We start from the raw sequence: 26,313 nt of genomic DNA on the forward strand, positions 1-26,313 counted from the left end.
CATTGACTTTTGAGATCCCTGTTATTTTCTACAGACCCTTTTTGCTTTTTTTTTTTAAGTAAATCCTATCTCCAGATCCCCCTCAAACCATTTCTTTTACTTTAGTGTTGTTTTAATCACTTGTCTTATTCTTTGTTTACTAAATTGGTTTGGTAATTTAATGTACATTTTATGTTTACTACTGCTAAAATACTTCACATGCATTTTCTCTGAACTACGTCGGTTGCTTAAGCCAAGGCTAACAGGGTAGACCCCGGGACCCTCATTAAAACGTACATTTCCTTTCTAGGTACCAGGTTGTTTAACTTTATAGGAGTTCATTCATTGCTTCCTTCGCTGGTTATCCATTCAGATCTCTACGGATATAAGCAGAAGGATTCCAACTACTTATATTCCAGGAAAAGCCAGTCCTACCATGGCAGTTACATATGGCAAAGTCTAGCTATCACAGCCTATAGGAAGATGCTTTGACAGATCTCCTTATGTACTAAAAAGTGTTTGGTATTCTGCAAAAGTGCAGAAATAATTAAATATTTATGACTTTAATTATTCCTTCAATGCAGAACTAGAATTATAAGTACTTATTTTTTCTTCACGAGTCTTTTCAAGGCTTTTCGTGTGGGATTTCACTTCATCTCATCTGTTTTTTTCGCAGATCTTTTTGAGAGGTTTCAGGACCCCTTTGGTTACCTAGTGTTTAATTAGAAATCAGTCGCTCGGCATCCTCTCTACTTTCTACCACAGTCGTTTTTCTCTGCTCTCCGAGTTGCCATTTACTCCAGTATTGGAACCTTAATAGATTCCCATGCTTGTATCATTCCCCGTCGTTGGAATGAGAGTCCCTGGTACACATGAAATAGCAATAGAAACCATTACCAAAACAGAATCTAGACCTAGGCCCATTCTTGTTTTGCAACTTATCCACCTCTTTTTGTAGAAGAGACCAAAAAAATGAAGAACCAATTAGATTAGCCTCACCCCTTAGAACCCTCCTGAGAGAAGCTCAGAACTTCAGATTTTCTACCGCACGTTGTGCAAGGGAGTCTCCACTGAGCTCTGCTCAGTTTTTTCCTATTATCCTTAAATCTACAGTTTTTTCAACGTTTTTTTCTTTAACACCGATTTGGACTTCGTGTCAAGATGTCTGATAAGGAGAAGAAAGCTCTCTTTAAAGCCTGCGCAACTTGTGCTAAGAAGAGGTTGTATGTGGAGGACAAGCACAAGGATTGTATTTACTGTCTGTATCCAGACCACAAGGCAGCAGACTGTAAAATATGCCACACTTTTTCAACAAAAACCCTACGAGACCGTGAAAGACGCCTTTTGACCTGGCTCCAGAAGCTTAAGTCAAGGAAAGAACCAGTCTCCAGTGATAGTGACACAGCCTCTGCAACAACTTCCAGAAGGTCAGCAAAAAGGAGTAGAGTCTCCTCTTCACCTTCTGAGAAACATCCTGGTAAGGCCTTAAAAAAGACCTCTCATAGGCCTGAAGGGCGTAGTCCTGGCGAATCTCCTCACCGAGGTGTAAAGGAGAGGGAAGGACTGTCTAAGGGAGTGATGACCGAGAGGAAATACTGCTCTATTCCTCCATCTTCTCCTGCTGCGGCTTCAAAGTCTTCTTCTGAGGTGAAATCAATGAAAAAAGCTCCCTCGTCGACGACGCTGTCAACTACTCCGTCGACGAAAGCTTCTAAGGTACAGTCCCAATCTTCTGTTTCATCTATGACTCAGTCGACTGGCTCGTCGACGGTGGTTTTATCGTCTCCAGGACTATTGCTGAGTTTCACGTCGAGGACTTCGACGCCGGTGGTGCCTGTGTCGTCGATGGTGCTGACGGTGTCGACCAGGATGTCGACGATGAGGGTGGTGATGGCTACCACGTAGATGACGACTACAACGGCGGCTGGGGTGTCGACGGTCTCGACGACGGCAGCGTCGACGACGTCCCTTTCATTGTCGACGATACTCACATCGTTGTCGACGGCCCCGTCGATAACCTCGTCAACAGTGGAAAAAATTACAATTTCTCTTAAGAAGCGCCAAAAGACACCGGATATGACATCCCCCAGTAGGGTGACTCCTCTACCTCTGGTACTTCTTCTATAAGAAGAGGACTCTAAAGAAGATGATGGTCCTTTCGCATATGCGTATAGCCCTTCTCAATTACACGTCAAGTGTCAGGACACAGACTCGGAGGGGGATTACGGAGAGGAGCAGCATTATGATCCTTCCTCAGACTATCAAGGGGACTATTGGCAGGAGATAGTTTCCATGCCTTCCTCCTTACTAGCGGACTTGCAATCTATGCTTGTGGACTATAGAAGGAGATTTGTGATGCAACCTCCAATTCCAGCGATTGTACCAGCTACTGCTGTTCCTCCTGCTCAGCCTGCCACCCCCCAATTGCCGACGTCTCAACCAATACTAAGGGCTCATTACGCACCTCCTGTCTTGTCTCTCATTCATGATGGCACCTCTGATGAAGACCAGGGCACTGGAGCAGTTCCAGATACTGACACAGAGTGGGATGACTATGTCATTCCTGAACCGGCTTCTCCTGCACCAGCACTGGTTGATTCCCCCCTGCGGACATAGGGGGATTTCATAAATTGATGGAGAGGGCCTCAAGGAGATTTGAACTGCCCATACATACGGAGCAGTGTGAATGCTTCCTCTATGACTTCAAGGAGCCTTACAGGAAATCGGAACTCTATCCCTATAGTTGGTCACGTCTGGGATGAGGGGTAAAAGTGATGAAGAATCCTGCTATGGTGATTCCAGTTTTACCTCGCCTTGAGAAGAAATATAAGGCTCCAGAGGATAGTCCGGCCTGCTTGGTCAGTCATCCAAAACCAGACTGTCATTTCTGAGGCTGCCCAGAGAAAGTCGAGGAATCCTTTAGCTCCTCTCACAACGCCTCCAGATAAAGAGGGGAGACGCCTGGACAATGCGGGCAAGAGATTCTCTTCCATGTCTAGTCTTTTAGTTAGAGCAGCTAACGCTTTAGCGATTCTTGGTCGTTATGATCTCCAGATGTGATGCGTTCTTTCCCCATATCTAGAACAATTGCCTGAAGATGCGACAAAATAGGCTAAGAGGATTCTTCAGGAGGGAGAGGTAACATCGACTGAAGTGATTGATTGAGCAATGGACATTGCAACGACGGCGTTCCGCTCCCTGGTGGGCGCTGCTGTCCTTCGGCATCAAGGCTGGCTACAGGCTACATGGTTCCGTCCAGAGGTCCCGAACAAGATCCTGATTCTGACATTTGATGGGGAAGCGCTCTTTGGAAAACATATTGACGATGCTCTCCAGGACATCAAAAAAGACACGGAGTCCGCATAGTCCTTAGTGACTCTGATGTACCACAAGGTTCCCTTCCGAGGAGCCAGAGGAAGAGGTAACTCAACATTCAGATAAGGCTATCAAAAGCTGCGATATTCCTCATATGGCTCCCAGTTGCAAACCTACCGGCCGAACTACAATCAGTGGCAGACTCATTCCTCTTATTTCTCTCGATCGAACAACAGAGGAAGACAAGGACGCTAGGGCAGAGACGCCTCTAAGCGTCAATAGCGACTTGCTGGCTCGGATTACTGTCCCTTCTCCTCCTGTAACATCAGTGGGAGGCAGAATTTCAAATTACCTCCACAAGTGGCAACAAATAACATCAAACCGCTGGGTTCTGAAGATTATTCAATGCAGCCATACTCTGGAGTTTGTCCAAGCACCACCATCCAAGCCCCCTCGTGCCACTGTATCAAAACATCTCCGTCTTCAAGGGTTAGAGGTCCATCAAATGCTCCTCAAAGGAGCACTAGAACCGGTCCCTATCTCTCAGCTGGGAAAGGGTTTCTACTCCCGGTTCTTCCTGGTCTGGAAAACTTTAGAAAAGTGGCACCCTATTCTAGATCTGAGGGAGCTCAACACCTATCTCATCAAACAATCATTTCGGATGGTTTCTCTACAGGACATCCTTCGTCTTCTCAACTCAGGGGTTTACATGGCCACATTAGATCTAGAGGACACTTATTTTCACATACCCATACATCCAGCTCACAAGGTTTCTCCGCTTCACAGTAGCCAAGAGCCTCTTTCAGTTTAAGTTTCTACTTTTTGGACTCCGATCTGCTCTGCGGATCTTTTACAAAATGTTAGCTCTGGTAGCAGCTTTTCTTCTAAAACAAAAGCATCAGGTCTTACCTTACCTGGATGACTGGTTACTGAAACCTCCTACAAGCCAGGCAGCATAAGAATCAGTCACAGCATGCACACACCTTTTCGTCAATCTCGGACTAACTTTCAACTGAGAAAAGTCTTCTCTCCGTCCATCCAGAACAGACAGATTTCTAGGTGCCATTCTGGACACGTCCATAAACAAAGCTTTCCAGACCTTGGAGAGGCAAGAAAAGTTGATGCTCATGGCCTCCCGGTTGCTGAGAAGACAGTCACTTTCAGTTTGCCTCTACAGGTCCCTTCTGGGGTCCATCTTCTCCTGCATACCTCTGATTCCACACTGCAGGTTGCGGATGCGTCCACTCCAGGAGGAGTTAGACTTGCAGTGGTGCCAAGTCGACGGATCCTTTGACGACAAGATCTCAGTTACCATGGCCATGAAGGACGCTGCATCATGGTGGATGAACAAGAAAACATTTGTTATGTTATGTTAATATTATTTATACAGCGCGCAGCTGCCCCAGCAAAGGGGCGTCCTGGCGCTATAGACAGATACTATAACACAACACGCAGAAGGAGAGAAAAACAAGAAGGAACAACTACCCAAGTACAGGAAACAAAAAAGTTTTAATAGCACGCCTGAAGGCGGACAGATTGTTCAAAGCTCGAATGTGCACTGGGAGTGAGTTCCACAACCACGCGGCAAGCACTCGGTAGGAGCGGCCACCCATTCTGCTGAGTTTAAAACGGGGACAGACCGCAAGATGAAGAGCCTCCAATCTCAAAGATCTCGAAGGAATGTAGGGGATGAGCAAGTTGGCAAGTGCAGGCGGCGAGGAAAACGTCATGATTTTAAAGGCCAAACAGAGCGATTTAAACTTAATCCTTTGTCTGACTGGCAGCCAGTGAAGGGCAGAAATGGTGCTGGAAACAAGACCAAGACTTCAGTTTTTTTGGCATTCAATTATAAGCAATTGGTTCTCAACCAATTTGCTACTGCCACAAGTCCTGCTCGGAATCTGGGGGCATCCACTTCAGGGTCTCCACTCAGTGTCACTGCCAGCTGCGTATCGTCAGCATATGAGGTCATCGTCAGACCCCACTGTTTGACGATTGCAGCTAGCGGTTTCACATAAAGGTTGAACAAGGTAGGGCTCAACGAGGAGCCCTGTGGGACCCCCAGATCCAAAGGATGAATGGTGGACTGGCAGGGTGGTATAGCCACCTTAAAGGTTCGATCAGAGAGGAAAGATCGAAACCACTGAAGGGCGGTCCCTGCTACTCCAGCTTCCTCCAGGCGCTGAATCAATACACGGTGGGACACGGTATCGAATGCAGCGCTCAGATCTAATAGCAGGAGCGCTGCCATACGTCCGGAGTCGAGCACCAGACATAGGCCTGTCAATTCAAATGATCTTTATTCGGATTTACTACATCCATAAAAGTACATACAGAGTGAAACATTAGAAAAACATTAAAAACACACTTCTTACAGAATTTAAAAAACAATAATCCAATTAGGTTTAAGCAGCAAGATGACTTAAGGTGCATAATATATAAAGTACAAAGTGCATAGTACATAATACTAAGGAATATTAATCCATCAATGTCCACAATTACCCACTATAAAAATATCTCCTGCACATGTTCAATATGATCACTATTTAGTAGCTGGTACACAAGTCCATGGGCCAGCATAGTGCTATTGTCCATTATCCATTATCCGTGTTCCATACTTGCCCTCAATTTTACACAGGCCTTTATGAAACAACTAACAGAATAGATAACATCATCAGTTTGCAACATTTGCAGAAATTGCAGAGCGGGAATAGAGTCTCTTAAATTATATTTACGTAAAATTGGTCTTAAATATTGACAGGTATACAATTTGTAATGGCCACAAAAGAAAAAGTAGTGTAGTAAGTTTTGTCGTCCACCTTGGGAACAGGGGCAATCCAATTCTTCTAAGTTTTTGTTGTAGCCAATGGGAAAGCTAAGCAAATAGACTAAGCTTCCCTCCCGGAACCTGAATAAGAGACTCCGATTCCATCTACCTATAGGCTTTGTCAGGTAACTCATAAAATTATTAGGGTTATCAACAACTGAATCACAAATGCGTAAATATTTACTGACCACTGGTTTACTAGATTCTGATCTCATCCTTTCCTCTGTGTATAGCTCCATAAATGCCCGTTTAATACTATTCTTGTGAGCGGGTACAATTGAATCAGGAGAACTAAATAAGGATCCTTGTCCCACCTGCTGCAGACTACTTTTGACTGCATTTAGCCACGGTATGTGGTGAGATCTATCACTAGACAAACAGTCAGATATAATACTGCGAGTTAATGTTGCTGCTGAATTTGACCAGATTTTAATCCAAAAAAGGGCAGGCCTCGATTTAATAAAATCAACAATGTATGGCAGCCTCAATTCATTATGACAAATCAAAGTGGGAGCACAAGGAACTCCCTCTAACACCCTCCTACAAAATCTATTTTCCTCTACCTGAAGGGCCGAGCTGTTGCAATATCCCCATACTTCTGCACCATAAGTCCCGGTTGGTCGACATTGGGTACGGTAAATGGTGAGGAGAGGGGAAACAACATCAGCCAATTTTGGCTGGCGAAGGGATAGGATCGAATTAATTGACTTGCCAATTTTGTTACTCGCAAGGGCAGCATGTTGCTGCCATGAGCCTGAGTTAGAAAATAACAACCCTAAATAAGGAAAACTGCTGGTGCATTTTAAGATGTTATTACCGGATTTAATGGATGTAATGTTATACTTCTTCGGTCCGCAATTCATTATAAATGATTTTTTTAAATTAGTATTTAAACCAAGGTCGGACATGAAGGTAACAAAACCAGAAATTAAAGTGCGTAGTGCATTCGGTGTACGCCCCATCAATACAGCGTCATCCGCATAAAGTAGAGTAGTGATGGGGGAACCGTTTATTATGGGAACATCCTTAATAATCTCGCTCAAAGTATTGCTTAACCTATTAATATATAAAATAAAAAGCAGTGGGGCGAGTACGCAGCCCTGTCTAACTCCTCTGCTGATAGGGATATCGTCAGACAAAACGCCTTCATTATTAATTCGTACTCGCGCTTTTAAATCCCTATGTAAATAGGAAAGGAAGTACACCAGTGAGTCGTCTAAACCATAATCAAGCAAAAGTGACCACAACTTAGAACGGTTAACAAAATCAAACGCTGAACTCAAGTCCATAAAACCTAAATAAAGAGGGGATTTTTTGACAATAATATATTTAGCCATAATCAGGTTTAGATTTAAGCATTGTTCAATGGTGCCCACCTTACTTCTAAAACCCAGTTGACTACAGTGAAGGATGTTGTTATCTTCAGCCCAATCCCTTATCCGTCTAAAGATTACTCTTCCCAGGACTTTTAAGGTGTTGTCGATCAGTGAGATCGGACGGTAGCAGGCGGGGTCCGACCTATCACCTTTCTTGAATATGGGCACGATGACACTGTTCGACCAGGATTCGGGAATTGAGCTATCATTTAGGTTATTAAATAGGTTACACAAAAGAGGGGCCCAAAAATTGATTTCTGATTTTATCTGGTCAATAGAAAGACCGTCAGGGCCTGGGGCTTTATTGCTAGCGCTATCAGTGATAGCATCCTCGACCTCTAGTAGTGAGAAGGTCAAGGGTTCATCGCTAAGGGGTAGAGAGACAGTATCTGAAGGGGTAGCTGATATGGCATAGATTTGGGAGAAATGCTCTACCCACGCCTCGCCTGTTATGTTACTATTAATTTGATTGATGTTGGAACCAAAAGATCTTAACGACTTGACTTCTTTCCAGAAGCCCATTGAGTCCTTCAGTTTGGCGGTGCGCGTAAGTGATTCCCAGTGATTAATTACTAGGGCTTCAGATCTAATTCGTAAGACCCTTTTATATTGTTATCTTAATGCTCTTACGAGTTGAGGGTCCCTAGGGTTGGTATTAAGTGCGGCCCTCAAATTCCTGTTGGCCCTAGAGCAGGAAGTGTCAAACCAACGGGGTCCCTGGGAGATGTTCTGCCTGGCAGGTTTAGAAGATTCAATTTTAATTGCCCTGCATAGATCACCAAAAGCGCCAACCACCTCATTGCTAGGACTTATATAAGACAGGCAGGTCTCAACTGTCTCGGGATATTTTTTGATTACTCTGGAAAGGATTCCTTTATTGTCAGCTCCCTTCCATACTAGTCTCAATCTATCAGTTGATAAAGCTAGATTTTGAGGACCTACATCTGGTTTCACTGCAACCCTTGAGGTCTGGGGATTGTATAAACTGATTCTAAGCGGATAGTGGTCACTATACGCGGAACAGACGACTTCTGCTTTTAAAATTATTTCACTAAACTCAGGGCATGTGAAAATATAATCAATCGTAGAAGCACAGCCCTGACCTATGAAAGTGGGGGTTGTTATATTATTAGCACTTGTGCCTACAAATTCCATAGCATTAACAAGGTCATGGGAAGCTATAAAATCTTTCAATTCTACCCCGTTCTTACATATTGGGCTATGGCGATACAAGTGCGCATTAAAATCCCCTCCGATGCAGATGCCATCGAAAGGTCCATACTTTTGCCCCCCCATAATTTCATCTATAAAATTAAACAATAATATAAAATTGCCATTTGGGCGGCTAACAAAATCATTATTATAAAAATTAATAATACATAATTTCAGTCTGTTAATGTACTTAATAGCCATAAAACAGCAAATACCCGGTGTTGGGATCAACTTGGTGTGAACCCCACGTTTTATTTTGGACCAAATAGATAGTCCCCCACTTGGTCGACCCATGGGAGACGGCAAAGCCTTAAGATTGTAACAGCAGAAGCCCTCAATTGTTGGTGACGTTGTACTCCACGTTTCTTGTAGCAACAATATATCACAATTATTATCGACTCACTTAAGCCATTCTGTGATTTTCAATTTAGAATTTAAGCCTGCTATATTCCAGCTAACAAGAGTTAGTACTGAGTCCAAAGGCAAAAGATCAAGGCCTGTCCTTCAGGATCGCCCCGGATCCTCACATAATAACTACAGACACCTCGCTAGAGGGCTGGGGAGCAGTGTTACAAGACCTTCATGTAAGCGGCCACTGGCTACCCCAGCATCGTCTTTTACATATCAATCTGCTGGAGCTCAGAGCGATTCGCCTGGCCTTGCAGGCCTTTCTGCCACGCATACAGCAGTCTCCCGTTCTAATACGTACAGTCAACACGATGGCCATGCATTATATAAACAAAGAGGGCGGCACCAGATCTCGACTGTTGTCACAAGAAGCTCAGACAATCTTGGAATGGGCAATCCAGCAGGAAGTATTACTCCAGGCGGAACACTTTCCAGGTGTTCTCAACAAAGCAGGGGACATGCGCAGCAGACTGAAATCGGTCAGCCATGAGTGGAAGGTAGAGTCCATGCTCATTCCACGAGGGCGATTTCTTTTTCGACAGCCCTCTTTGCCGGAGTTCCTGCCCTGGAGATCTGGAGGGTAGCGACCTGGAGCAGTACCCATACCTTTACATATGTTTACAAGGCATTACTGCCTGGATTCTGGAATGCTGAGTGACAAAGCAGTCGGCCAGGCAGTCCTGAGGAACCTCTTTCAGTAGTGGTGAGCTTTCCCTTTCATCCCTCCTTCCATGTTACTGTTTTTTCAGCTCTTGCACATTTTTGAACCTCGTGTGTTTATCCATACTAATATAATAAAGAGAGAGCCCAAACCTTTGAGGCGGGTAATCTCAGGAACCACAGCACCAATCACAACACCCAATACAGTGTTGGAAAGGGCAGTTGCAGCAGAAGGACATAGGCTATGCAGACGCCCACTGTTAGACCTGTCTGGCCTTTTGCGTAGCTCCTCCACTTATTTATTTATTTTGTCCCCTTTTTGCCCCTCAAACCTTTGTATCTTTTTGAGTCCACTAGGTTTTTATGGTGTTGGCCTGGGGGATAGGTGCTCTTTTACCCTCATGATTTTTCACCTCAAGCCTAGGTGCCCTTCATGACAGGAATTCACTTAGTTCAACAAAATGGTGGCTTCTAACTGCCACAACTGTCAGTCCCCTAGAATGCCCCATAGGTTAATATTAGGCCTTCCAGAACCTTCTGGACCCTACTGGACCCTGTGAGGACAGGCTATATAGGGGCAGAGGTCAGGAAGCCATTTTGTGCAGTACAGGGAGTTGGAGGAGAGAGGCGATGGTGTGAGGAGGAGGACGCACTAGAAGTAGTAGTTGTCTGAGTAATAGTCAACCTCTTCAGCAAGACGTTCCCCCTCTGGCCCTTGACCAAACCCTCCCATCTGACTTCATTTTTATGTGGAAACCGGTGCAGCTGTGGCGGTTGGCCCCCTGAGCCCCTTTGACCCTCTCCCTCATTCTACCAATTTCTGACTGGGAACTGGCTCCCTCCATTTCCCTCGAGGTCCCAGCCTACCCGAACTCAGAAGAGAAGACCAGGGCGAGATCTGTCATCTTACGCCGCCGAAGTGCCACTGAACCGGAGGCGCGAGTCGGCGTAGGTGTTGCGGGGCTGAGCGACTGAGGAAAGTGTCGCTACTCTCTGCGCAAGCCCAGCGGTGCGACTGGAGGTGAGGCGGGGAGCCGGCGAAGCACTGATCCCCAGCGCAGGTTCGGAAGCGGTGTGGGGATCACCACACGAGGGCGGCGGCGGCCAGCAGGAACACTGCTCTTCCGCGCCTGCGCTGCTGCTGCTTCGTTCAGGAGAGAGCCGCAAGGCTCCCGCGAGTGACCGCGACTCCAGGCTCCCCAGTGATACCGTCTCCTGGTGGGGGCGGGAGCGAAGGGACGGCTACCGTTCCAGGAGAAGCTGGGGCTTTAGTCCAGCGGCCTTCAGTGAATCAAGTAAGGTGCGGTGGAAGGGGGAAGAGCAACAGGAGCCCAGGGAAACCGCTAAGGCCCTGGGAAGGAGTTCTGTCACGACAATTCCCTCAAATATAACTGTTGGAGGTTCCCTACTCCGGTGTATCCATCGGTTTACTCTGCAACTAACTCTGTCAGGGGAAAGGAGGTCTGTTCATAAGTCAAACTGTGATAAAAGTTCAGAGGGATAAGTACAGCAGAGATTCACATCGGTGTTGGGAGGTGTCAGAAGACACTGAGGATACTGAGAACTGTGGGTGGTGTGTACTTTGGGAATTTTCTTACAGGGGAGGAAGAGAAGAAGATATTGTGATCACACTCTGTGCTTAATTGCGAATAAGTGTTAACAGAGCTGTTATGGAGTAGTTGTGAATGGAAGTCTTCCAGAGTCTTGTGAGCTTGACACTCCTAAAGCACAGGCTGAATTAGGTGTAATATAAAATAATAATTGTTCTTGTGGGGTAACCAGGAGACCCCAGTTTGGGGTGAACAATCCATCACTGTAAACGGGGCTATTAGAGTCTGTAAAGAAAGTATTACTTAAGAATAGCTCTCTGCTGGAGGTTGAAATATTGCTGATGGGGATCTCCGAATGTTACTGAGTATGTAGAAAGAATTGATAAAAATTGCCCAGTGTATCTGATTGTAAACTATTGAGAGAGAGAAGTCAGCAAACATATTATTTTTATAAACCAGCTCATATTTTTACACAAAGATTGGTGTAGCGTCATTTTTGAGTGGAATTGCTTGAAGTTATTGCTGGGTGGTATGCAACCTTCACACATGTGCCTCTATTAGAGATTGTCTTACCCTAGGCCAGGCTACCCTTGGTGACCTGACAACTTTAGGTTCCAACACCCACCATATACATTTAAAAGGTAAAAGAACCGTGCCAGAAAAGTAGTCCCTTGTGGGCGTGTCTGCGTTGTGCTGTGGGCGTGTGCTGGGGGCGTGACAAACGCTGGGGGCGTGTGGTACGTTCCGCCCTTCATGCCATGTCTCATATTGTGTGCTAATCCCACCCTGCTCCCTTTAAATACCCCTGCACCCCATAATCATAACCCACCCGTACTCCTTAAAATACCCCAACACCCTTAAACACTAACCCATTAAATATACCCTGTACCCCAAAACCCAAACCTATCCCTAAACCCTAAAAATACCCCTGTACCCCAAAACCCAAACCTAGCACTGAAACCTATAAATACCCCTGTACCTCAAAACCCAAACCTACCCCTGAACCCTAAAAATACCCCTGTACCCTAAAACCCAAAGCTAGCCCTGAACCCTAAAAATACCACTGTACCCCAAAACCTACCCCTGAACCCTAAAATACCCCTGTACCCCAAAACCCAAACCTAGCCCTGAGCCCTTAAAATACCCCTGTACCCCAAAACCCAAACCTACCCCTGAACCCTAAAAATACCACTGTACCCCAAAACCCAAACCTACCCCTGAACCCTAAAATACCCCTGTACCCCAAAACCCAAACCTAGCCCTGAACCCTAAAAATACCCCTGTACCCCAAAACCCAAACCTAGCCCTGAACCCTAAAAATACCCCTATACCCCAAAACCCATACATATCTCTAAACCCTAAAACTACTCCTGTACCCCATAACCCAAAACTATATCTGAACCCTTAAAATACCCAAACACCCCAAAACATATACCTCAGTACCCCAAAACATATACCCCTATACCCATACTTACCTTATCCAAACATTAAAAAAACATGCTTTTACCATTCATGCATTTACAACAAATTTCGTTGTAAATGTATGCGTGGTAAAAGCATATAAAATGTAATGCCATGCGTTATAATGGCATTGCGGAGTCATGGTACTTTCGTAATGAAAGTATGCGGAGTGATGGTATGCGGAAAGAAAGTTGCGGAATAATGGGTGTTTACCCTCCCCCGGTAAGTACATTGGTGGCACGGCGGCCCACATCTCCAGCAACATACTCATTTTTGTTCACCACCCATTTGAAAAATGCACAGGTCTCTCTCATTGATGGCCAGCACCAGCATACACTTTTAGACACACCTCCCGCCACAAGTTCTAGAATTGCAAACTTTAGAGCTGGGGAGCTACGTTCGAATCTCGGCATCAGCTCAACATCCTGTGATTCCAGGCAAATCGCTTTGTCTCCCCGTGCCTACCACAAATAAATGTATTCTTCTGTAATGTAAATTGTGCTCATGCCATGTTGTCAAGTACGCGCTATATAATATTGCAAGGAAAAATAAAGTAGAGAAACTCGAGTTCACACACTACTGAATGCGCACTCTTAAGTGCATCAGCAGTGCCCTGTGAATCGGAGCGTTTCACAGGCCTGTCACAGATAAGAAATGCTATCAAAACGAAATCCTACAAAACAATATACTACTGGCCGGCAGCAATTCATACCCCGACAACGTCGGGACGGGCTGCGAGTATTTTCTAAAGTTTCTAAGTACGTTATTGACCAACAGTTCTGTATGATGCCACAATTGGGGGGGAATGTTTATGTTTTTGCTTGCATAACCAAAAATAAAGTTTTTAAAAAAAGTATGTTATTGACCATTGAAAATGTCATTATGGTGAATATGCTATTGCTTTGTTCTTGGTTTTATATTGGTCATGGTTCCAAAAATGTGCTGATAATTGCTAGCTACTCTGATACAAGCACGGGAATCTATGAAAGATCCAATACTGGAGTAAGAAAACAAGTTACTTACCTGTAACTTTGGTTCTCCAGTATTGAAACTTTCATAGATTCTCATGTAAACCCACCCTCTTCCCCTGGGAAAGCACATCCTCTTCATCTTCAGTGGTGTGGTTACACAACTTCTACGAAAATCTGAGTTTCTGAGCTTCTCTCAAGAGGGTGCTAAGGGGTGAGGCTAATCTGATTGGTTGTTCATTTTTTTTGGTCTCTTTTACAAAAAAAGGTGGATAGGTTGCAAAACAAGAATGGGCCTAGGCCTAGGTTCTGTTTGGTAATGGTTTCTATTGCTATTGTATGTATACTGGGGACTTCCATTCCGACGACAGGGAATGATACAAGCATGGGAATCTATGAAAGTTTCAAATACTGGAGAACCAAAGTTACAGGTAAGTAACTTGTTTTCTTATGTCCACTTCCTTGCCTCTTTTTTGTCCAGAACGTAAAATGTGTTGGGCTGCTTCAGATGCTTTCGCCATGGGCCTTGTTTCCTGCTATTGGAAGAAGGGTCTGAATCTGTGTTCCCATTGACATCTCACTTTGTGGTTGTGAAGACTAATGGTTTAAATAGCCTTGTGTAGATGAAACAGTTGAGCCTTGACTCTGTATTTCTCATCTTATCTTACTTTGGCCATTATCTCTTCTTTCACCTTTAAATAGTGCCTTCTTGTGATAATGTCTTTAAGAAGTTTATGTGGCAGACATGAGAGAGAGAGAAAATGAAAAGTACTGCTCAGTCCTACAGGGTAGGTGAAAGGAAAATAGAAGAGGCTGTTCTCCTTCACCGGGAAATGTACTTTAATGTCGATGTTTGACTACTTCCCCAAATCTTCTTACGTGAATTGGGCTTTGACTTCATGGTCTCTACCCCAGTTCACCAGTTAGTAATGAATCCACTCTCTTTTCTTAGATTGTGCATGTTATTGCTTCTCTCGCTTCTCTGTACTGAAGCAGGACAAAGGTATTACTCCAGAATAGGAGTAGTCTGATTTCTCTTCTCTCCCACAGCTATCGTGTTTACGAGGCTTGAAACTTTGGTGGGGCTCTCAGTGTCTCCCTTCTGTTCAATTTAGCAGGCTAGAGGCGGCTGTTTGCTATGTCACCAGGAAATGGAAGTGGAAGTGACTAGCTGTGCTGCATACATCTGAAACATTATTGTTCTCCTAACCATAGTAACTTAAGTTAACTTCCAAATTAATTATTTGAATTAACTTATTGAATCATTTAGAGAATAACAAAAGTCCCCCCAAAAAATCTGTCCCTGCTTTCAGCTGCCCAAAAAATAGCAGGTGTGTAAGGGGGAGTCATACATGACATGTATTCTCATCCCGGCCCCAAACCTAATAAAAAATACATGGCTTCCTGCCACATCTTACCTGAATCTGTACCTCTTGGTTAACCCCTCACTGCAAGGTTCTTTGTTTCATTCATTGCCATTTGAGTGACAGTAATATGTCTTAATATTGTTCCTGACGTTCTGGCCGCCAGTTTCATAATCGCGTCCACTAGTCCGAAAAACAGAATGAAGTCACTTCTTATCAAGGCATACCTACTGGGTCGGCAGAAGGTTTGATCTAATACAGTTTTACCCTTGTACCTACGTTTTCAAGGGTTCCCTGAGTTCTATCTAAAAACTGGTCACCTTTTCTGAGCTCACAGAATAGGTTATTTTTCATGGGGTAAACAAGGAAACGTTTATTTTGACTGTGTCTGGCTGAAGGTGCCTGTCCTGTCACATATGATTTGTCTGGGCCACACAGTACTGCAATTGAACATTTTGATTTATCATTCCTGCTGGAACACGATTATCCAATTTAAGCTTATACATAGAAAAAGCTTTTTCACAGTTTCATAACAGTTGCTGTAATTTATTACCAGCATTCATTCAGAGAATAATAAAAGTCCTTCAAAGCCTAATAAAAGTCAAAAGAGAATGTTTGGAGGATACAATTTGATCAGCGTTCCCCACCAAATGGTATTGGAAAAATTATGAAATTCTCACTAATTGTCACTGTTTGGAAATAGAAGAGCCATAACACCAACTCGTCTCGTGGGGTCGAGGTATTGACTTTACATAGCCCAGAAGGGCAGTCAGTGGCAGCACCTCTAGCAGATAATCTATCATTTGGATAGCGACTGTATTAGTTGCTGCCTTGGGGCAGAACCAAGCTAGGTGTATAACATCTATATTTGCTATCTTACAAAACTGCCCCGATTTACAAACATGAGCCACTTTTTTAGCTATCTAATTCACTAAAGGGACCACCTTTATTGTGGTGTCTGGGCCTATTTTCTGTCCTAGGCCGACCCTGCATATTAGACTTTGCTGCTGACATGTACATATGTGATAAGAAAGAGAGTTAAGACATTCCTGACCCAATTCCCAAATGATGTGTGCGCCTAAATGAACATAGGTGCACAAATCACGTATGTGACTGCAAATTCAACTTCGTGTTTCACAAAATGTAAATTTTGCACCTTTAGTTTGAGGTACTCCAACACGTAATTAGATCGATTTGGTGTAATTGTGCATCTAAGTATATGCCTGAACAGGGGCCTTTGCTGGATATTTCAAGCCTAACAACCACATAAGGATGATTTCACAAAATTGGGAAGAGGTGTGGCGCTGCGGCCAGGGCGACTGACGCCGGATGCGAGAGTTCCAGGCTGCCCCCCACCTTCCTTCCCGCACATTGCCACCGGAGAAGGGAACAGCGTGCCTGCATCTGTCTTACTGGTATTGACTATTCCACCTGTAGCTGCAAGCTCCGTTACAGACATGAGAGGTACCGCGTCTTTCCCTGCACCTTTTCCTGCCAAACCCCGCAGTTTGAACATTGCCGGTACTGGAATTGCCACCTTTGATGTTTTGCCGGCCCCCGTCTGCCCCTTCTTCGGGATATCCGGGACTGCCAGGGCTGACTGTGAGGCTGTTCGAGATGCGGCAACAACTGAATAAGACGCCACTGGTCCTGCTGTAGAGGCAGTGGACTTTGCCACTGCCCGTGGAAGGCTCTTTGCTTGAGGCTTCGGCGGCGTTTTGCGAGGCTGTGCAGACCGCAGGTGCGTGAGGGGGGTCCTGCTTAAACCACAGCGCAGCCAAGTCCGTTTCAAAGGACTGTGACGAGAGGCACAAAGCTGCCAGAACATCCTATTCAAGCCGATTTGCAGAACGGCAATGAGCCGCTACCGGTCTGGTATCCATTAGACGCCACGCGCATACATCAAACACGGGCAGCTCCTGGAGAGAGGGAGCAACCCGAACACCAGCTCACTCGGCCAGCTGACCGGCCGCCATCTTGCCCTCCGTGCTTGTTTTGTTGTTGCTACATCCTGCGTGTTTCTTTAGCTGCCCTTCCTGCAGGATAAGAAAATATTGTTCCTGAAAGCTTTTTCCTGCAGCTGGCTGCCAGCCATTATTCCCTTTATGTGTGCCCTCTCTATAGTGCATAAGTGCTCTAGTTTTATTTGTTCCCCAGGTCTTCCTATCAATAACTCCCAGCCAGCTTTTGTATTCCTGTGTGTCCATCAAAGATATGTGGTGGGAATTTAGGTCAAATAATTGTGACATTTATGTCATCTCTTTTACCTCAGTATCTAAAATGTAACATGTAATCTGAGTGTAATCTCAATGACAAAATACAACAGTTTCAAGTTAGTTTTTAATAGCAACATCCAGTTTGTGAGCCAAGCGACAAACACCAGCAGGTACCCTCATTTCTTTACTGTAAGCACCAGTTGCACTTTACTAAATATTAGTTCAGAATGTACATTTCCATGAATGCATTATGTGGCTCATGTCAAGTCATTATTTGATGTATTCATATATCTACTTGGCATTAGGTTTATGTAAAAATACTAGTACAAAAGAGTATAAAGTTTAACTCGAGTAACTTTCCACAAAACGGTCTTCTCCATATTTTTGAAGACTTTCAGCTCTGGTTTCTTTTTTGCTGCATTAAAAAAAGATTGACAAAGCCAATCGGTCTGACATTGGATGCTAGCCTCCTAGTTTTGTCAAAAAATATTTTTTTGTGTCTCAAAAAGCACTCTTTGCCATAGAAGTCAGTGGCACTAAAAAGAACTACTTTGTATGCGATCGTGCTACGTGTAAAAGAGTAGAATTCTATAGCACAGTATATTTAGCCAATGGTTGAAGTGAGCTGACCCATTGCCCCATATTGAATGCTGTAGTTGGCAGAATAAAAATTTGATTGACATAATTCAAGTCAAGTCAAGTCAAGTCATAAAATTTATATAGCGCACTACATACCCAGAGGGTTTCAAGGCGCTTGGGGAGGGGAGGGGGATTATTTGTCAAATATCCACGTTTTAAGTTGTTTTCTGAACGCTAGGTGATTCTGGGTGAGGCGAAGGTAAGCGGGGAGTGAGTTCCATGTTTTGGCAGCCAGGTATGAGAAGGATCTGCCTCCCATGGTGGTTTTGTTGATGCGAGGGACAGTGGCGAATGCTTGGCTGGAAGAGCGAAGTTGGCGGGAGGGGGTGTAGAAGGACAGTCGAGAGTTGAGGCAATCTGGTCCGATGTCGTAGAGTGATTTGTGTGCGTGGGTAAGCAGTCGGAAAGTAATCCTCTTATTGACGGGTAGCCAGTGGAGGTCTTTAAGGTGGCCAGAGATGTGTTCGTTGCGTGGGATGTCTAATATGAGCCTGGCTGAGGCGTTTTGGATTCGTTGTAGTTTCTTCTGGAGTTTGGCGGTGGTGCCTGCGTAGAGGGTGTTTCCGTAGTCCAGTCGGCTCGTGACTAGAGCGTGGGTGACTGTTTTCCTTGTTTCGGAGGGGATCCAGCGAAATGTTTTTCTGAGCATGCGAAGGATGTTGAAGCAGGAAGAGGATACGGCGCTGACTTGTCTGTTCATTGAGAGTGAAGAATCTAGGATGACGCCAAGGTTCCGTGCGTGGTCTGTCGGGATGGGTGCGTTTCCGAGGGCTTCCGGCCACCAGGAGTCGTCCCATGCAGAGGGGGATTTACCTAAGATGAGGACTTCTGTTTTGTCTGAGTTCAGTTTCAGACGGCTTTGTTTCATCCATTCGGCGACTTCTTTCATTCCTTCGTGTAGGTTAGTTTTGGCGGTGCTGGGGTCCTTGGTGAGAGAAAGGATCAGTTGAGTGTCATCCGCGTAAGAGATGATGTTGAGGTTGTGTTGGCGGGCGATGGTCGCGAGGGGGCTCATGTATACATTGAAGAGGGTGGGGCTGAGTGAGGATCCTTGTGGTACGCCGCAGATGATTTCAGAGGCCTCGGACTTGAATGGTGGGAGGCGGACTCTCTGGGTTCTTCCGGTGAGGAACGAGGTGATCCATTCGAGTGCTTTTCCTTGGATTCCGATGTTATTGAGGCGTTGTAGAAGGGTGCTGTGGCAGACTGTATCGAATGCTGCAGAGAGGTCGAGGAGGATGAGGGCGACTGTGTCTCCATTGTCCAGTAGAGTTCGAATGTCGTCTGTTGCTGCGATGAGGGCGGTCTCAGTGCTGTGTTTTGCTCGGAAGCCAGATTGTGAGGAGTCGAGGGATTTGTTGGCTTCGAGGAAGGCGGCGAGCTGGTTGTTGACAGCTTTCTCGATGACTTTGGCCGGGAATGGAAGAAGCGAGATGGGGCGGTAGTTTTTGAGTTCGGTGGGGTCTGCTGTTGGTTTTTTCAGAAGGGCGGTGAGTTCAGCGTGTTTCCAGTCTTCTGGGAAGGTAGCGGAGGTGAAGGAGCAGTTGATGACGTCTCGGAGGTGCGGAGCTATGACGGAGTCTGCTTTGTTGAAGATGTGGTGAGGGCATGGGTCTGTGGGGGATCCAGAGTGGATGGAATTCATCAGGCGGATGGTGTCCTCAGTGGTGATTGGGTTCCAGGCGTTAAGGGTGTTAACGGGGGGAAGATAGTCAGCTGATGGTAGGGTGGGTTGGCTTCCGGGTTGGTTGTCAAAGCTGTTGTGGATGTCAGCAATCTTGTTGTGGAAAAAAGAGGCTAGGGAGTCGCAGAGGGTTTGAGAGGGGGTGATGTCGTTGGAGTTGGCCGAGGGGTTGGAAAATTCCTTGACGATGTTGAAAAGTTCCTTGCTGTTGTGGGCGTTGTTGTCGAGTCGATCCTTGAATGCTGTTTTCTTGGCTTTTCGGATCAGTTGGTGGTGAGTACGGATGGCGTTTTTGAAGGCGTCCTTGTTGCTGGTGGATGGGTCTTTTTTCCAGGCCTTTTCAAGGGAGCGGCATAGTTTCTTGGATTTCTTGAGGTCCTCGTTGAACCATGAGGCCTTCTTGATGCCAAGTTTGTGTTGGCGTTTTTTCAGTGGTGCTAAGTTGTCGGCGGTGTTGGATAACCAAAGGGTGAGGTTGGAGGCGGCTTCGTTGGCGTTAGAAGAGAGGGCTGGGGAGGTTTGAAGGAGCGATGTGGAGATCTGCTCCGTGGTGATTTTGTTCCAGTTTCTTTGTAGAGTTGGTTGGAGGTGGATGATGGGTTTCGGCTTGTTGTAGGTGAAGTGGACGCAGCTGTGGTCAGTCCAGAGGAGCTCCGTAGTGTGGTTGAAAGAGACATGGTTGCTGGAGGTGAAGATGGGGTCGAGTGTGTGACCTGCGATGTGGGTGGGGGAAGTGACCAGTTGTTTAAGTCCGAGGTTGGCGAGGTTGTCCAAGAGGGTGGCGGTGTTGCGGTCGTTGATCTTCTCAAGGTGGAAGTTGAGGTCTCCCAGAAGGATGTAGTCTTTGGAGGTGAGCGCGTGTGGGGTGATGAAGTCCGTGATGTCTTCACTGAATTTTGCGCGGGGTCCTGGTGGTCTGTAGAGGAGGGTGCCTCTGAGTGTGGTCTTGGGGTCGATGTGGATCTGGAAGTGAAGGTGTTCGGAGTTGGCGAGGTTGGCGTCAGAGCTGGTTGAGATGCGGATTGATTTCTTGTGGATGATAGCGATTCCTCCTCCTGTATGGTCGGTGCGGTCTTTGCGTGTAATCTTATAGTCGTCAGGGATAGCGATGGCGATGTCAGGGGCGGAGGAGGCGTTCATCCATGTTTCCGTTAGGAAGGCGATGTCTGGAGAGATGGTGTCTAGTAGGTTCCAAAGGTCAATGGCGTGCCTGTGGACCGAGCGGGTGTTGAGAAGGATGCATTCTAGGTGGTTGGGGTCGGGAATCTGTGGTGTGGTCGGAGCGGAGACGTTGTCGGTGCCGCAGAATTTGCAGGAGAGGCAGGAGAACGGTCCATGGGTGCGTCCAGGAGCGACTTGGACGCAGTTGGGGGCGCGACCGGGGTTAAGGGCTAGGAGAGCGGCGGCATCGTAGGTAATGCGGGGGGGCTGGGCAGTGCGAGGGGCAGGGGATCTGGCGCTGGGCGCGGTCCAGGCGCGGACGGGCGTAGACGGGCTTACCTTTGGCGCACCTTCGGCGCGGATTGGGCGCGGACGCTGCGCGTGGACGCTGCGCGCGGGAACAACTGTCATATATGGATAGTGGAGGGGGAGGGGCGAGGGCGTCTCAGCTGGGAGGCGGGGCGGGCACACGAGGACGGCGAGCACAACAAATAAACAAAATGGAGGCGGAGGGGGGGAACAGAGCGGAGCACAACGCGCAAACCAAGTAAACAACAGCAGAAATCAATAACACAGCGCCAATGAGTCCTAAAGCAACTGGGCACAAGCAGCCAATATGAAAGTCAACTTTGCAGGCAATAAGCGGAGCGCTGAAGTCTGATGCGCTAAACACGTTAAAATACAGTGCAGTCAAAAAGGTAAACAGCGACAATGATTTTTAGCGCTAGCTGGGCACAGGCAGGCAGGCGAGCAGCAGCTTATGAGGCAATGCAGCGAGAGGCAGCTTGTGAGCAAAGCAATAGAGCGCTACGATACCAGGTCTCAGCAGAGGCACTGGGAGCGACCACTCGGCTCGTTAGAGAGGAGCGAGTCACGGTGAACGAGGGGTGAGGAGCGCTACTTCTGGACAGTGGGAGGGCGTCTCAGCTGGGAGGCGGGGCGGGCACACGAGGACGGCGAGCACAACAAATAAACAAAATGGAGGCGGAGGGGGGGAACAGAGCGGAGCACAACGCGCAAACCAAGTAAACAACAGCAGAAATCAATAACACAGCGCCAATGAGTCCTAAAGCAACTGGGCACAAGCAGGCAATATGAAAGTCAACTTTGCAGGCAATAAGCGGAGCGCTGAAGTCTGATGCGCTAAACACGTTAAAATACAGTGCAGTCAAAAAGGTAAACAGCGACAATGATTTTTAGCGCTAGCTGGGCACAGGCAGGTAGGCGAGCAGCAGCTTATGAGGCAATGCAGCGAGAGGCAGCTTGTGAGCAAAGCAATAGAGCGCTACGATACCAGGTCTCAGCAGAGGCACTGGGTGCGACCACTCGGCTCGTTAGAGAGGAGCGAGTCACGGTGAACGAGGGGTGAGGAGCGCTACTTCTGGACAGTGGGAGGGCGTCTCAGCTGGGAGGCGGGGCGGGCACACGAGGACGGCGAGCACAACAAATAAACAAAATGGAGGCGGAGGGGGGGAACAGAGCGGAGCACAACGCGCAAACCAAGTAAACAACAGCAGAAATCAATAACACAGCGCCAATGAGTCCTAAAGCAACTGGGCACAAGCAGGCAATATGAAAGTCAACTTTGCAGGCAATAAGCGGAGCGCTGAAGTCTGATGCGCTAAACACGTTAAAATACAGTGCAGTCAAAAAGGTAAACAGCGACAATGATTTTTAGCGCTAGCTGGGCACAGGCAGGCAGGCGAGCAGCAGCTTATGAGGCAATGCAGCGAGAGGCAGCTTGTGAGCAAAGCAATAGAGCGCTACGATACCAGGTCTCAGCAGAGGCACTGGGAGCGACCACTCGGCTCGTTAGAGAGGAGCGAGTCACATAATAACAGACTAATGGATGAAGAGGGTTGGCTAAAAGCCCATATAAGTAAATAGTATTTATTTTACTAAAAGCTAAAGGTCTTGAGTAATATCAGACCTATAAATAAAGATATTTTCACGTTCATTTACTTTAATCGTGTGGTAATACCACATGCATATTTTAGAGGTAAGACACTACTTCAAGATTTAGAGTCTAGGTTTTCCAAAGGTGCAGATACCTTTGCAGAATGGAATGAAAGTCGTGTAATCAGGTTAATAGGTTTTGTTTCTGCCCTGCAATTAGAACGCATGCATTAATTACCAGGAGATGCAGTGAACATATTGGGAACTTTGCCAATAATGCTGAAGTGTGCGGTGTGTTAAAAGATCAAATCCACATTTGATTTGTGTCTTGAGTTCCAACACAGATTCCTCATTAGGTACACAGCTCTTTCATTAAGTTTTTGAGCTGAACCTTAACAGTATGAAACATCTATTTTGTAAATGTGCAGGTACTATTTAACTTTCATTTTAACATTGCATATTCCTGTGCTTACAGTGTTAGCAGATATGCTTTACCTTTTTGCAGTATATTGGCTTTTAAAGCCCTCATTACTAATGGGTCAATAAATATGGCTATGCATGTAACTTGTGTTTCTGAACATATCAGAATTATGAGTTTTGTAATAAATATGAGCAGGTCAAAGCTGCCAACATTTATCAGTTGAAAATGCCCAGTAAATAGGTGAAGATACAGTGAGCACAATAATCCATACTCTTATGATAGGTGATAATCCTCGCACCCTATATATCCCAAATACCTTGGTGTTGGTTTTTATCAGGTACCATAATTATCGCATCCAATATTGTCCTACTTGGAATGATGGCCTGTGTGGCCCATTGTTTGGTTATTCATCCAATATATGTAAAATTATAAATGGATAAGAGTGAATAAAAGGATGTTTTTCACCAAGGGACTCTGAGTGACACCAAATGGACAACAACGGCAAATGTTATGTTACATATGGCCCACCCAAATCATCTTCCCCTGCTTTCAAGTACTATGCATGGACAATAGAGAAAAACGGGAGTTATACATAACATGGTCTCTCCTTTTTGTCGAAGGGAAATACCTGGCCTCTTGACACCCACCCACACCACTGTCTGTCTTCTCCCCACTTCCATCCTGGTTTGCTCTATGCTCTGCCAGCGCTGCACTGACAGGCTCTGTGAGAGCCCTGATAGAGCAGCCTGAAATTCTTTTACAATGTAGCAACAGGGGATAACTGCTTTTGTTTATAACTACTGCTGCTGCTATCTCATAGCAGTGAATTACCAGATTTAGAATCTGAGAATCACACTAGTGAGGCTTGGTGAGAGCAATCCATAACAAAATGTATATCATTACTCGAACATTTTTCCTTGTGTACATGACAAGGTTTTTTATGTTTTGAAAAGTGTACATTAGCAGAGTTATTTTCATGGGATAACCGTTAAACTGAATTAAACTCAAAACATTCCTTCTTGTACTTTACAGGTGCTGCTTTCGTGTTCCCATGTATTTCATAGGGTAAGCATGTTATATTGGGTACATCAATATTACTAACTAGTATTGTTCGAATTGAAGTTTATGCAACACAAATCCTTGTTGGTCTTTTAGAAATAATTGTCCTTTTGTCGAATAACAGTCTGTCTGAGAAATACACTAAAGGAAAGATTTTCTGTAATAATCTTGGGGAGTGTATGTGTGTTTTGAAAAGAGTAAGGCTCATGGTAGCCTTCATCAACAGGTACTGTAACCAAGTTAAATATTATTTTTATTTTTTTGTGGGGACTACCCTCAACTTTTGTTTCTCATTTTTATTGAGGTTCCCACAATTTGGAAATTCCTTTGGTTGGATCATAGGTGGAGGCAGGGTTTGGTGTCCGAGGGGTTGAAAGTGCTGTAACAGTGGGCACCCGTTTAGAGAAATGTTATGTAATTCGAAAAATTGTCTATTTTTTCACTGAAAAGAAAAACAGTTAAAGGTCAGTAATGGGGTTGGCAGAAGGGGGTGGCATGCAGCCAGTCTCTGCAGCCTTGCTCCTGGATCCCCAACTAGAGCATTCATCCAACCATAGGCTTGATTGTTTTTTGTTGAATGAAATGTGGTGCTTGCTTCTCAATATGCAATGGTGGGCAAACGATTATAATATTCTGACTAATCTCGATTTTACTGTGGATAGTGTGTTATTTTTTCAATTTTTACTCCCCTTTTTCACACTTCAAATTGTCCCCCAGCACTCCTCTCTGTTTGGATACCTCTCCTAGTGAGGGACATTTTCTTCTGTACTGCTAAAATTGCAGTTTTGACCAAATCACTATTTTCAAGTTGGAGGAACATTTTTTGTATTGCCTTTATCGTTTAATAAACTGTGGTATAGTCGGTGCACACCCTACTTCTGTTAATGTAACAATAAAGATATATCAAGTTAAAGCACTAGTCATGATGGACACCAGTTCCTATGTACAAAAGGTGATGGAACAACTATCAGATACCTCTACCTACATCAAATTGGAACAGGACCCGACAACATCGATGATGGACACCCTCAATCAAATACTGGACAAGGCAGAAAACATGGAATGGATAAATACATCTTTACGAAATTTTCTCACGGTACAGTACCCTAGAAGACCAAAACTTTACACACCCCCTAAGGTGCACCAAAGTTTAACAGACCCTCCGTTTCGTCCAATTGTTTCAGGGTGCGAATCTATTTTCGGACCAGCAGGACAATTAGTGGATCATTTTCTGGAAAAATGTGTGCAATCTTGGCCTAGCTACGTGAAAGATACCACTAATTTTCTCAAACTTTTACAACAATTACAAGACCAGCGACAAACATCATGGCTAATGTGCACAATCGACGTCACATCTTTATACACCTCAATTCCCTTGAAAGAGGGAGTTGAGGCATGTGAGTGGGCCTTGTTGCAAATGCCTGACATTTGTGTCAATAACATTTTCTTACTGAAGTTACTTACCTTTTGCTTACAACACAGTTATTTAAAATGGCAAGATGAATTTTATTTGCAAGTCAGTGGAACCTCCATGGGTTTTCTGGGGGCTCCCTCGTATGCAAATACGTTCATGGCACAATTTGAAAATGTTCACATCTTCAACCAAGATACCTGTAAAACTGATCTGCCATTTTATGTCAGATTCATTGATGATATTTTTCTAATATGGAAAAACTCCAGAGAGTCATTGGAACTATTGATTACTGATTTGAACACCAAACATGAGAGAATCAAGTTCACTCACTCCATAAGCACTGACAGTATTTCTTATCTAGATGTACTGAATAATAAACAAAATGGTGCTCTTGAAACTTCACTTTTCACAAAACCTAACGACAGAAATAATCTTTGGCTATACTCTAGCTTCCATCCACCATCACTAATCAAGAACCTTCCATTCTCACAAATGTTGAGAGTTAAACGTATAACTTCAGATGCTAATAATTTACAGGACAGTCTTCAGAAAAAAAAGGACAAATTTCTAGATCGTGGGTACCCTAACTCTATTCTCACTGAAGCGGCCAGCAAAACATCTCTAAAGGACTGGGGAAGCTTACTGGTTTCCAAAATGAAAAGTGAATCTAGTCGACTAGTTTTTGTATCTAAGGACCCGATGT

At 45.2% G+C, this 26,313-nt stretch overlaps 1 protein-coding gene across 3 annotated transcripts in view; it reads left to right on the forward strand.

The window, feature by feature from the left end:
* RNF32 (ring finger protein 32) overlaps positions 1 to 26,313 on the forward strand; it is a 347,542-nt gene that overhangs the window by 127,403 nt on the left and 193,826 nt on the right. For 2 of the 3 annotated variants that reach the window (XM_086941487.1, XM_086941488.1), the window contains exon 5: positions 24,170 to 24,202. The exons of the other annotated variant lie outside the window; for it this stretch is intronic. In XM_086941487.1, the coding sequence (XP_086797613.1) occupies positions 24,170 to 24,202 (33 nt within the window). The remainder of the gene's footprint in view (positions 1 to 24,169; positions 24,203 to 26,313) is intronic. 3 annotated transcript variants of the gene reach the window in all.

Source organism: Lissotriton vulgaris, chromosome 10 (genome assembly GCF_964263255.1).
Source record: "Lissotriton vulgaris chromosome 10, aLisVul1.2, whole genome shotgun sequence".
In the NCBI taxonomy this organism is placed as follows: Eukaryota; Metazoa; Chordata; class Amphibia; order Caudata; family Salamandridae; genus Lissotriton; species Lissotriton vulgaris.